The sequence below is a fragment of the Parasteatoda tepidariorum genome, chromosome 9, assembly GCF_982258835.1.
Source record: "Parasteatoda tepidariorum strain Cologne lab strain chromosome 9, Ptep-v5.0, whole genome shotgun sequence".
Classification (NCBI taxonomy): Eukaryota; Metazoa; Arthropoda; class Arachnida; order Araneae; family Theridiidae; genus Parasteatoda; species Parasteatoda tepidariorum.
The window spans coordinates 35,964,606-35,978,994 of NC_141763.1; the positions used below are offsets into that span (position 1 = coordinate 35,964,606).

At 31.3% G+C, this 14,389-nt stretch overlaps 1 protein-coding gene across 1 annotated transcript in view; it reads left to right on the plus strand.

The window, feature by feature from the left end:
* The first annotated feature begins 3,374 nt into the window (after positions 1 to 3,374).
* Positions 3,375 to 14,389, plus strand: part of LOC122269948 (uncharacterized) — a 31,015-nt gene continuing 20,000 nt past the window's right edge. Inside the window, exons 1-2 of the mRNA XM_071186751.2 lie at positions 3,375 to 3,541; positions 13,669 to 13,903. Coding sequence (XP_071042852.2) covers positions 13,736 to 13,903 — 168 coding nt within the window. The 5' untranslated portion in view covers positions 3,375 to 3,541; positions 13,669 to 13,735. The remainder of the gene's footprint in view (positions 3,542 to 13,668; positions 13,904 to 14,389) is intronic.

Sequence of the window (14,389 nt, forward strand, 5' to 3'; positions counted from 1 at the left end):
TTCAAATTGCAGTTGCACAATAAATTAAGATTTAATTAATCTATGCAGGGTGTTCTGAAATAACTGCTTTTAATGTGTGGTTTTAAAGTGTATCTAAAAAAAGAGGAACGATTTCTATATTCACTATTATGAAGTTTCCAAGCGATTCTTAAAAAAAGAAGAGAAAGTGTTCATTCTAGTTTCACAAGTATGAAACTTAATGGTGGCCACAAAACTGATTTTTGGTGATTTAAATCCCGTTCTTACTTTCCAGAACTTAAATATGATTGATTACAGTTTAAAAAAATTCTCTAACTCTTAAAAGTAACTTCAATCCCCTTTATAAGAAAAAACAGTTTTTTTTTTCGTTTCTTTTTACGAGGATTCTAGCATACAAATTTTTATGTAACTTTATAGTAGAGGAACTGAGATTTCGACATTTTTTTAAAAATAAATAAATAAATACACTTCCACCATTAATTAACCTCTAAATCCTTCCTAGAGCAAAATTTTTGATGTATAAAATCAGTTTCACTACTTTTTGAAAAGAAATTCGAACACTTTACAGAGTGTAATTTTATAGATTAAAGTAATTTTAAGAATAATTTATTTCCGTTTAACATAATTTAATTAAATTTTATAGGTGTTTTTTTCAAAGTTATATATTTATCAAACTTCTGGTCCATTGTCAATTTGCCTGGCAATACACACTCTAGCCCAGGGGTCCCCAACCCTATGCCCACGGGCACCATGGCGCCCGTCGATCGATCTAGGTGCGCCCGCTGCTTGTGCTCTACAATAAAATAATTCTATTTTCCCTTAAAATGCTATGCAAATACATACTGAAGTATGCTGGCTAACTAAAGGCAAAGTACTTCATAGATTTCTACATTTAATTGAAGAAATAAAAAATTATATTTCAAATAAAATATTTTTAGAGTTAAGAGATCCTCTTTGCCTCGCAGATTTATCTCTCCTAACCGACATAATGGAAAAACTAAATAATTTAAACTTGGAGCTGCAGGGAAAGGACAAACATATAGCAAGAATGACAGGGGCTCGTTCAGAGATAAGTTATTTTTGTGTACATCACATTTGAAAATGAAGTCTCTTGTGCATTTTCCAAACATAAAAAAAATGATAGGGACAGCGAAATCGGCTTATCAACGTTTCAAGATCAATTTAAAAAGCGCTATCAACAATTTAATATAATCGAGCCTTTGATCACCTTTTTTGTAAATCCTTTTACCAACCAAATATACGTACCGTAATAGCAACATACATTTCAGAATTTCTTCAAGTAAGGCGAGAAGAAGGGAAGATAGAAGTTTTGGATCTTCAGGATGACATTATCCTCAGAACTATTATATCAGATGAGAAATTCTGTAATATAGTTGACTGAAATAAATTCCATTCTTAAAAGGAGCAGTATGGTGCCATGCGACTCAAAGAATTCTAATCAACGGTGTGATTAAGGAATTTTAATGGGACAAAGGACATAAAATTGTAAGTTACAAGTCACAAAACAACACAAAATAAAGCATTAATACAATCAGGGAGAAAACAAAACTTAAGTGGGGGTGAATTCAAAACCTACATGTTTTCGGTTCGAGAGATGGAGTTAAACTAACTTAGAACTGCTCTATTTGAGTCTCTTTAGTGTTCATAGATGGCGTTGGCAGGGGGTTTCGATTGTCACAGCAGCATATAAAGTAAAGTCGTTTTTAGGTTCCACATACTTGTTTGAATCATTGTTTTCGATAATGAATATCATAAAATCAAAATATAGATCCCGACTTACAGATGAACACCTTGACGATTGCCTGCGAGCAGGAATTTCATCATATTCTCCCAATTATGAAGCGCTGGCCAGGGAAATGCAATTAAGATCACATTAACTGCATTTCATATATTTTATAAATAATTTTTATGCTTCGTATGTTTTGAAAGCAATTTAGCAATAATTTATTTTACACAAGGATATTAATACTATTTATATTCATATGGTAAATTAATTTTTAAAATTAAATTTTTTGTGCATTAGGGGAGTGTCGGGTACCCCCGCCTACTGTCAATTTCATATGTATAGAATATTTTTTCAGGTCAATGGGTCATCGGACATTAATTGTTATATTAAAAAAAGATTATTTTCAAAGTTTCAAGTATTTATGCAGCTGGTAACATGGTAAATAATAGTTTTGAAAATTTGTTGAATACAGTAGTCAAATTTTTCAATTTCTATTTTTTAAAGTTAAACTATTCTTTTTTTGGTTTATTCTTTTTGTATTATTTAATTAGATGATAAAACAATAGAAACATACAAAAATATTGATTATTACTCAATATTAGACAGAAATATAAGCAATACTCCTTAACTGGGCGGGGCTACCCGACTCTCCCCTATATGTAGCATGTATTATTACTATGTCTATCAACTATAAGTTTATCTTGAAAAAATAAATGGTGCCCGCCATTCGACCGATATTCTGGTATTTGCTCTTAGGTACAAAAAGGTTGGGGACCTCTGCTCTAGCCTATATATCCTGAAACAAAAAGAATAATTTTTACCTAAAAATGCAAGAGTTATAATTGTATATAATATTAGAAGGACAACAAGTTAATCATGTGTTTCTTTTGTTTATAGCTGTAGCTTATTTAACAAGTGCAAAATAAATAATCATGAAAATCAGAATTACTAAACCGTGGCATTAAAACGTCCATTAGCTTTTGCATAATTCAGAGACCAGCACTGGTTTTACATTAGCTCTTCACTTCCAAGTTTCTTCCCTATTGGATTTAAAAATTAGGACAGGAGCGATTTCCCAATCCAGCTGTGTTTAACAACCTACTCTCCTGTTTTTTATTTTCTTAAATAAAATGAAAAAACTAGATCTTTGACTTTTTTAGTTCAGGTAACAAATGAAACTAATAAAAGCTTGCAATATAATTGCGATAAACTAAAACCCAGAAAAAGGTTTTTGAAAAAGAGAGCGAGTTGTTAAACGCCGTTGGAATGTAGATTAGACCACCAAGGATTAAAGGCCATTGCCCGTTACACACTTGACCGATATTTTCAACATTAATATTTTTAAACTTAAGAGACATTGCGCCTTGTATTTCCTAAGCTAGCATATTTATACTAAGTTATTAAACTAGTAAATTTTGATACGAATAAATTTCTTAGCCAATTTCAAGCATAAAAGAATGTACTCTTAGTATTAGTTTTTATTTGAATTTGTAAAATAAAAAGGTGCTAGTTTCCGAATAATCCTCAATTGCATAATAAAATTTCCTTAATATATTCCTCTGTAACCAAAATAAAAAAAGTACACACAAGCATAATTTTTAATAAAAATTCATGAACGCTACTTCCTGGAGACAATGAAACTAAAAATAAACAAGACAGAATTTCTATTTTTTAAAAAATCAGCTGCTTTAATAGCACAGAAATCTCCTTTCTCAAAACACAAAAGTCATCATCATTTCCTCTCCAGACACTAGCGTCACAAAATTTTTCCTTTCAAATAGCGACTTTACGAACCAGAATAAAAAAAACTTAAGCGTAAGTATTGAGTTTTATGTCCTTAGCGCTCCTTTTCCCAGGGTACATTTTAACCATACCTTAGAGAAGACATCGTTCTCTAGGAGATTTTCTACTGCACGCGTATCATAAAATCGATCCGGTCCAGTCATTTTTCCTGTCAGCCTTTTGATAGATGAATATATTTTCCACTTTCCGGCGAAAAAGGAAGCTTAAAACATAAGAGTTCATATATTTTACGCTTAAAGACAAAATGGCGAAAAAAATAAGTCCCTGAGTCCATTATTTTCGTTGTTATCCGAAATGCTATTTGTTTTTCGTTGTTTTGAATAAACATGAGTGTAATTTTTTTCCTTGTTAATATCCTTTTTCTTTTTCAAAACCTTCGTAATTATTATGTTTCGATTTGAAAACAACAGAGGTATTTTCTCTAGGTATGTTCTCAGGTGATTTATGAATGGTAAAAAAATTTTAAAAAAGAAAGAATAAATACGTTTTAAATAAAAGGGTCATGTTTGTAAACAAAATTGTGTGAACCTTTAAACATTTTGACACTTCTCTTGCAGTTTATATAACATTTATTACTCCTCAAAGTTCAAAACAGTTTTAGTTACCGTTAAAGCCATATATAAAAGTAACCACATAAATAAGAAATTCATGACATTTTCGGTTTTTGTTTACTTACTGAAATTTCAGAATAAAATATGGTTACTAAGGTATAGAAAGTGAAAATGCTAACGCTCCGGTTATTTTTATTTTTAAAGAAAGTTTTGGTAGAAATCTAGTATACGGTACTCACGGGAATTAGCAATAACATGGAGACCGAAAAGTTTACATTCTGTATCAGTTAATAATATATTTCATATGTGAATGTTTATTTTGTTTTTAATGTGATGTTTATTAAACATTATTTTCATATTAGAGCCGACAAAGTTAACATTCCGTGACGGATTATGATACATTTCATGTTATTGTCCGTTTTGTTTTTATTGCGATGTAAGTTAATTGCATCTAAATTATTGCTTTGGTTTTAGTCAAAAGTAAAAGCGTCAAATTGGTAATAGTGACTATGTTCAAAATCTAGTCAAGAACATAACGTGTTCTATGATTTTACCACACTTTCATTTCTCATCTTCTCATTTAAAAACTACTTAAATCATTTTATGATTAATAATAAGATATTTAACCCCTCGGGGACGGGTGATTCATAAAAGCATTCGTACAAAAGCAGAATCAGGATGTAAATAAATAAAAAACGGTAGCTTAAATGTAGGCGTTGCTAATTTGACAGATTTACTTTGCTTTTACTTTAATTATTGTTAGTTTAATCATATATATAATCAATGTTAGTTCAAAGTATAACTAAATAATTTTATTTTGAACTAAAGTAATGGTGAAAGAAAGAAATCAAACGATTATAATCCAGCCCACAAATAAACTACTGAAGAACTACTTTGATTGATACGGTTTTATGCTGGTATGTATTTGTGACAGTTGGAGCGAAAGGGTTAAGAAAGATTTAATTTAATTAATGAACAACTTTTTAAGTGCTACAAAATTTATTTTTTTTAAAAAAAGGGTACTTATCCATTTTGGGTTGGGGGCAGGGCCGGATTAACCTATAGGCACACTAGGCACGTGCCTAGGGCCTACGATATTCAGGGGCCTACGAAAAACTTGGGAGAAAAAAATTTGTTGACAAAAATAATTTAGCTTTAAAAACAGCAAGTGTATTTTGCACAAAATTATGCAGATACAAATAAAAATATAATATTTTTCGGTAATAAATTATTTTGCAGAATCTTATGATCTAATATATTACTTTTTTGCGATTTTTGGATTCAACGAAATCTTGTATTATGCTGTCGAATTCCAAACTGCGCAAAATGTCGTATTCAATAGACATAAGTGCGAGCAATGCCAAACGATCTTGATTCATTGTTGAACGCAAATAATTTTTTATCAATTTTAATCTGGAGAAAGATCTTTCTCCTTCTGCATTTGATCCAAGAATCGACAAATATATTCTTAATGCAATGTGAACGTTAGGAAAAGTATTCACAAGTTTATCTTTAATTTGAGCCTTCAACATTTCTTGTGCAGATTTATGTTCATACAAATTTGAAAATAGTGAAAATTCATCTAATATCGGCAGTATGTCGGTATTGCAGATAAAGTTCGATAAACAAATTTGTAAATTAAAATCCATATCAATAAAAATGTAAAAAAAAAAATGCAAGAAAATTTTAGCATATATTTTGAAAAGAGGGGAGGAGTGGGGGAAGGAGGGGAGGGCCCAAAAACGGCTATGCTAGGGCCTACGAAAGGTATAATCCGGCTCTGGTTGGGGGCGTAAAAATTGTCAAACTATTATTTACGCCAATGATACTTAATTTAAACTGCTGTTAATGTAATATATACTTAATATGCTAATATTAGGCAATGTGTTAATTGATACGGCTTACCAAAACAAAAAATAACTAAAAAGTTTTACTAGTTTTGTAAATGTTCGTACTAGAAATTATAAATCCGACCAGCTCTTATTTAATTTATTGAAACACATAAAATAGAGCACAAGTCAGTTACAAAGAAATACACTAATATAAATAATAATAACTAAAATGAAACATTTACTGGTATTACGGAGATGGACACGATTTAACAGTTTAGTAGCTGGAAATGGACTGACAATATTGTCACTAGATGGCGTTTACGTAATTGTTTAGTTCGGAGAATTTTAATTAGAACTGTTACAGTTATAATTAATGTAACTAAATTTTTACTAGTTAAAGACTACTAGAATATATTATTTCCCTAAAATTTTTTTGACATTGTCTTAAAAACATTATGGAATAAAATTTGAAACTTGCAATTATATAACATATAAACAGCAATTAAATAATGAAAATTGCATAAATGCGCTACACGTACAACATCAAATTAAAAATTATAATTCGACGTTTGCTAAGTTTACGTCACCTGGGAAGCATTTTCGTAATTTAATCATAAAGAATCACTTTATTATACGAACAATAGACATTATCAAAAAAGTTTAAGATGCGAATCTGAATTTTTTTTTTTAATTGAAATGAGGGGTCATAGTTGTTCAACCCTTTATAAGCCGTGAAGAATATACTTCTCACCATTTTCATTAACATTTAAATGTCGATAGAAAGCTTATTTCCCTGTGGAACTATTTTCTTTGTTACGTTAGGTGTTCGTTCATTTATTATATATATATATTTGCAATATCTGTTCGTAATAGTAATTTTGTAGTTATAAATACAAAATATATAAATTAATAAACACAGAAGTTGATGTGCCGATAATTTTATTATATAGTTGTTAAAATCTTAGAAATTCAGGCACTCTCCCACTAAAAAATGGTCTTAAAAATATGTTAATTCCAAAAAAAAAGATTACAATTACTAAAGATGGCCCTATAAAGGATTAAGTGACTTTTGAATATAGTTTCAACTAAAATGTATGACTTAGCTCCCTTTAATCGGAATGGTTCCGTTTTACAAAAAAAGAAAAGGCGTTTTTAATATGTTTCAATGTTAGCTTTTTTTAGTGTAATTCTTTCAATCATAATTTATTAGTAACATAAATATGAATCCGAATTCATTACACAGAGAAATCCATAAAGTTTCAAATTGTTTTTACTACCAGTTTTTTTTTTGCATAAACACATTTTAAAGTATAAAAGTAAGCTTTACCATCATGGATAATTAATCTAAGACTAAAGATTTATAAAGATCGCCTAATAGGGCGATAAATGCATAAAGTGGTAGATAGTCAATTCGTTTTATTTATATATTTTGTTTCCATAATTAATTAATCGTAACTACAACGATGGTTTACATTTCAAATTATTTATATTTAAAGTTAAATCTTTGAATTCGTTTCAATAGTAATCTGAAAAAACATGCAACAAAAAATTGCTAATTTTATTGTATTTTAGTAGTATTTTGAGTTTTATTATTTTGCATTTTTAGTCACTTGTGCCAACCTTGATTCATATGTAATCAAGAAAGGGAAATAATTAAAATGCGGCAGCTGTAAGGTTGCTAAATGTTTCGCTTTCTGCAAAAGTAAAACAGATTGCAAATTACTATTAAAAAAAGATTGCAAAAGTAAAAAGATTGCAATTATTATTGAAAGAATTAGCAAAGACGACGACAATCTAGTATGTGATAAAGTACCTGCTCTCGTTAGTTGGCACCAAACCTCTTAATCTGATATTTGCTCTAGAGCAAATAAACAGTGATTGATTTTTGCTTGCTTTGCGTTATTTAATAAAACTGGGCTCCTGGGCCGCGCAACGGCCACTATCCCTTACATCATGAAATATTAAAAACATTGAGTTACAAACATATTGAGTTTAGCATCATTGTGGTAGCTATACAAGAATTCAAACACTTTGCTTGATACATTAACAGTTGAAGATTGAAATTATACAAACCATGAGAGTATTTTAAATGAATTAACAAGTCTATTGAAAATTTTTTATATGATTAATAAAATAAATATTAAGAGTTTCGAAAGTTCAGATTTTGTAATTTTGTTGATGCTGTTTCCATCTGCTCTAAAGAATGGTTTATATACTGATCCACTAAGATTTCACTAAGATCGATGATTCACTAACGATTCTCTGAGATTATGCGGATGGTAAATGATTGATTTTTCCTAGTCCTAGTGTTTTGATTTTATTGGGCGCCTGGGCCGCGAAGCGACCCCTATCCCATTCATCTGGAATTTTAACACTGTTTTGGTTGAGTATTGAGGTAAGCAGGCAGTGGAGTTGCTGTTATGAATGTTTCAAGCACTTTGCTTGAATAACTAAAAGGAATCAAAAATTAAAATGAGCAGCTTGCTCTAAACTGTGTTTGTTTGATTTTGGAATTGTTCAGAATTGTATCAGCATCAGGAAACGTTATTTTCAGATCATTTGTTTTGATAGTTATGATATAAGGCGTCGGAGGTGAAATGTGCAGCTATTGGTCTGTAGTTTTTATCTTTGATATAATTTTCAAATTTAAAGATTTCATTAAAATTTGCTGTTTTACATTCTATGGCTTTGTCAAAAAAAATCTGCGTTTAGCTTGTATATAGGCTGTGATAGAGTTGGTATTTTGAGGTTCGCGTGCATATTGGTGTTCCGGATGAACCATATTGCACAGGTTATTTTTCTAAGGATCCTATTTTGGCATTGGTTTAATTTCTTCAGTAGATGTTGAGGTATCGTTGTCCAGGCAGGTGAGGCATAGGTAAGCAGAGATGCCAACTAGCTCCGGACAGCAAATATATATTTTAAAGTGGTAGTTTATCAATTGTGATTCTTTGTATAATAAATTCAATTTAGTCGATTTTTATCCACCACTATTTCTAAATAATTCGTAGGCTTATATATTCACCACTTCATTACAATTATGACATGTTAAACCTTTTAGAAATTAACAAAATTATTCAAATGTTTGCAAATTTTAAATAGTAGTTATTTACCGTTTTTTAAATTATTTTGGCGTGTCCGGAGCAGTTGGCATCTCTGGGTAAGTATTGGGCGGATCATTGCTGTGTACAGTATCTTCTTTAGTTTAAGTGACATATTCTGATTATATATTAATTGTTGTATGGCAATTATTGCTGCATAAATGATTGATTTTTCTTTATAAACAATTGGGCACATGGGCCACGCAGAAGGCCCATATCCCATACATCATGAAATAGAATAAAAAGTTAAAATAAAAGACAGTTTGTGTTCAGCAGTCTATGGGGTGGCTGTTAATGATTGATTTTTGGAAACTAAATACAGGATTTACCTGGTAAAAACTGAAAAGTGGTAGTTATATTAATATAATTTTTTTTTTCATTAGTAATTTTGTAACTACCAGAATATTTTATTTTCTGTCTCTAAGTAAATACACATATAGATGCGAAGGTGACGGAGAAGAAATTTTAATTCAATAGTGGAAATTATTATTACAAAATTTTCAGCTTTTTCATAATAAAATTAATGCCAGTTATTAATTTTTACCATGTGCATACAAACCCTGTAGGCATTAATATTTAAGCCAGAATTGTTTAGCAATGCACATTTTCGTGAATCTTAAACAAAGGATAAATTTTAGCTATTAACAACTTTAGTTTTTACTTTGAGAGAAAGTCATCAGCATAAAATTTAATCTTGTTTATCAACCGTGATTACAAAGGCAAGCTATTTTGGAACTGCTCTTCGCACAAAAAGAATAGTTTTAGTTCAATGACACGTGTAGCATTTGCTAGATAAGGAGCTTAAAGGTAACCTTTTGACAGTGTTTCGAAAGGAAATTTTTAAAAGCTTACATTATTAATGGTCTTAACGTATTTTTTTACTTATTTACACCTTTCAGAGGCATTACCTACTAAGAAACACTTATTCAGAACACAAATTTATGCGCTGGCTTGAGAATAAAAGGTTTTTTGTTTTAGCGTAATACCTTAATTTTTTTAGAGAATCTTTTTAGCCTAATTCTTTAGATTGTTATTCTACTACTACAACTATTATTATTATTAAACATCAATTAATAAATAAATATCTCACAATAACCTTTCTTTATAATAAAGATTAATTCTAGATTATGGCTAAATATATTTTAAAAAAATGGAAATAACGAACTTACTGCATTGTAGCAGTTTAAGCCACGTATGTTATGTCAGTATACTATTTCTTATCCTATCATTTTTGTAAAATACAAATTAAACAAAGGTGTGGCGTGGTTTTTTTTCTAAATTAAATATTTTTGAAAATAAGTAATACTCATTAAAAACTATTAAATGGAAAACGTTCAGAGGTAGAATGAAATAGAATTGGGTACTTGCACTTCAAGAAATATCACGAATACCCACTTGCATATCACGAATACCCACACATTTAATCCATGACGTCAGCGCCAGATCATCGTTTATAAGCAAGATGGCGAGTTAAAGTTGAGCTAAGTTTTTCCACATAAGTTAGAATGTTAATTAACGGAAAGTTAATTAATACAGTCCCGTATCGCACATTGAATTTGCTGAAATATAATTCTTCCTCGTCTACTTCTTTCACTTAATTTAGATTTATTATTTGTTTATGTAGATATTATAACCATGATATACTTTTGTTTTGTGTACCTGGCAACTTCAATCCATGATTAGTTTGTTTATGTTCTACATGACTTTATGCCTGTCTTCGTGTAAGAAATATACAGTGAAAGAATTTAAATCTTTGTGCAAGAATCTTTATGTTAGAATAAAGAATGCGTCAATTAAGAGAATTGATACTTGACTGGCTTGCCTCACTCAAAAGAGAATGGTGCTTGATATTAGTAGGATCTCAGTATTTGGCCCGAAGGGCTACCAACTGATTCGTCGATTCTGGTAGGTCGTAAAACTAGAATTCATATGTACCTGTAAGAAATGGGATAAAATAAAAGTGAATCACAGCGGTGAACTGTGACATCAGGATAGGGAAAATCCCGGGAGAAAGTGAGTCCAAAATCAGTTTTGGGATTCTGGAAGAAGAGAACGAAGAAGCTTAATAAGCTCCTCGTCATTCAAGAGTTCTTTCATCTCCTTGAAGAGCTGCAAAAATCTGGTGGCAGTGTCGGTGGTTTTCACGGGACGAGCTTTTCTTGTTTTTGGTGCTTTCCTGGATCTTGCACCGCAACCCGTAAAACAGGCTGGGTGCTCACCATTACAGTTGACACAGGTAGCCGGAGTAGTTCTAGGCTTCGTACACTGATAAGAAAGATGTGCACCGGCGCATTTCATGCAAGCAGGATTGGTTGCAGGGCAGTTTCGTTGCGTATATCCAAATTGTTGACATCGGTAGCACTGGATCTGGAATCTTCCTCCTCGGAAGCGTTCTACTTTCACTGGCTTTTCTAGAACTGAGCTGATGTCGAAAATTTTCCTGGTAGAGCTGCTGTCTGATTGGATGACCAGAAAAAGTGGGAGGGGCCGAAGCGCCTGACCACTCCTTCTTTTAAGTTGAACTATCTTCTCTGGCAAAAGTCTGAAGTTTCTGAGATATTTTTCCAATTCCTGAGAATCGGTATCTATATCTAATCCTCTTATAGGGGTCTTGAGCTTTTTACTCAATGAAGAGTCTCTAGATGATGTAATTGGAGTGGGAGGGTCCGAGGCTTCGGTTTCTTCCCCTTTCTCCGCTGGTGCTGGGTCCGCAGGGGTAGCGGGGACTATAACTGGATCTGGGCTGTTGGTTTCGCCGTCGGATTCTAGGTCGACTTGCATCGCCGTGTTGACACAAGTTTTGATTCTCTTTTTCTTCTTTTCGGTGGTAGCCGGAGTTACTGTGGTTTCCATTTCCATGGAGCTCTGATGTTGTTCCTCAGTCAATATGCTGGGTGTTGAGAATGAATCTGGGACTTGTGTTTCCATCAGCTCGGGATCGGGCTCAGGCACTATTTCAGTTTCTGGGGTTGGGGTGTATCAGGGTTGGCAATATCAGATGTTGTGATGGGAGCGGGCTCCTTTGGCTTTTTACAGCCAAGCATTAAGTCTGCGATTACTCGGGAGGCTCTATTGTACACCTTAGTGAAGTAATCTGCTTGAAGTTTGTTTCTTTTCTCCATCATCAGTGTTCCAAACTTCTCTCTTAGATCTTTTAATTCTTCGAGATCCATAGAGGAATCGTAGAGTTCTGCTTATTATGCCATTTTGTCCAAGTCGACCTAGGACTCAACCCAGATGAAAGAATGAAGTGTTCGCTTCGTGAACAGGTAATCTGAATAACCTCATATTAAGCCAAAAGTTTTTGTATTCCCTTATAATAATAAACTGATAAAAATATGCTAGAAAAAGTTGCTCATTTTAATATTTTTTTAATAAAATTTTGAATTTTATTAGTCATCATAGTTTGAGTTTTTGGTCGCCCGTGGTACACACACACAAACCTATATTAATATAAACTTAAAGACTCTCCCGTACCTTACAACTGGGTGTCGGATTATTGTTTCCAGATAGTGTGAAGATGTTTTTGTTTTTATTATCAGACATTTCTTTTTTTTTTCATCTCAAGTTTAGTTTGCGTGCAATTTGTTTAAACGTAAACTAAACATAGTACTACATAATAATATTCTTAGATAATAATGTTTTAAACATGCGTTATAGTTAGGTAACGATGTATAAACGAAATACTTATCCAAGTCAAATACTTAATATAATATATACTTAACACTAGGTTTACGGACGTTTCTTATATACATGAACGAATAATAATTCTGTTATATGTATTCGAGGCATGAACGAATACATATAACAGGACTTCAGAGATGCCAACTTTCTCCGGGCAGCAAATATATATTTTAAAGAGGTAGTTTATCAATTGCGATTCTAGGTTTAATAAATTCAATTTAGTAGATTTTTACCCACCATTATTTGTAAATAATTCGTAGGCTTATATAATTCACCACTTTATTGAAGCAAAATTTACTTAGTAGTTATTTACCATTTTTTTTTTATTATTTTGGCGTGCCCGGAGCAGTTGGCATCTCTGCACTTAGAAAGCAATGTGATTATATACTTTAAGGAAAAAAAATTTAAATAGGAGATATATATTTATGAAATATTTTAGTATTTTATTTTTCAATACTCGAACTAAGCAACTAAAACCTTCAAAATCAATCAATTGACAATCAATGTCAATCAATTGACATTCTGCATTTGTTCTTTCTGTTATTGCTTATCGGCCACAATTGTTTGTCGCTTGTTTCATTTGAGATAACGATATCGGATAACGGATCGAAGTATTGTCGGTACATTCCTATTTATTATTGATGTGATGTTTGCATGTTTACTTAAAATTTTGTCTAAATTATGATCGCGTCTAAAACCACAAAGAGTATTTCAATATTTTAACACTTTTGAAGGAAATTGACTTCAATATATATTTACCTCGATCAATGGATTCAATAAAAATGCAAACGGGTTTTGTAGTTTTCCTTATAAACTTCGAAATGCTTCAAAATGACGCGTCCCGTAAACCTAGTGTTAATAATACTATTATATTCAGAAGTTGTCAAATTGGATAGCATCGAACTAAAATTGTAAATGAACTCTTCTATGAAGTTAGAATTAATATAATTTATTTTATAATGTTTTTTAAGGTTTGTCTCTAAAGATACAGATCGAGATATTTGAATAAAATTAGAATCAAAGAAGTAAAGCTCACCTATGTCTAAAATTCATCTCCTCAGCAATTCATTGTACGGAGAGCTGTTCCGTCATAATCTCGTATCAGGCAAAGGTTATGTTATAGCCAATGATGAAGAGCTTGAGAAATATCATAATTTTCTTGTTCAACAAGCCAAAGATAAAACAAATGATGTTTACAAAAAGAGAGTAAATATTTTACTGTTTATGAATTCATATTTTCTTTAAAAGCATTTTTAAAATAAGTTTTAACAGCAGTTACTTTAAGACCCTTTTGGTTACAGGATGTTAAAAAATTGAATGGTGACTATTAAAACACGAAATATTGTAAGAGAAATATTTCTTTAAAAAATTGCAGTATAATTCTATCCAAAGCTCAGGATTATTATAATTTTATTTTATAAAACTGATTTTAAAATATCAGCTGCCTAGGCAACCGGTTTAATTGTTCTTACGAACTAACTTGTCCTTGGGGGCTCCTTAGTGTATGGTATGGCATTGTGGTAATATGACATTTCAATAATTGATAATAAAAAATAATTCCAATTATGGTATATTTTTAGAGATAAATTGCTAAAAGGATTCTTAAAATTGAAAAAGAAGGTGAAATTGTATGAGAAAAAACTGTAAAAGCAAGTTTGTCTAGTTATCTTATCGAAATTCTGATGAAAAATA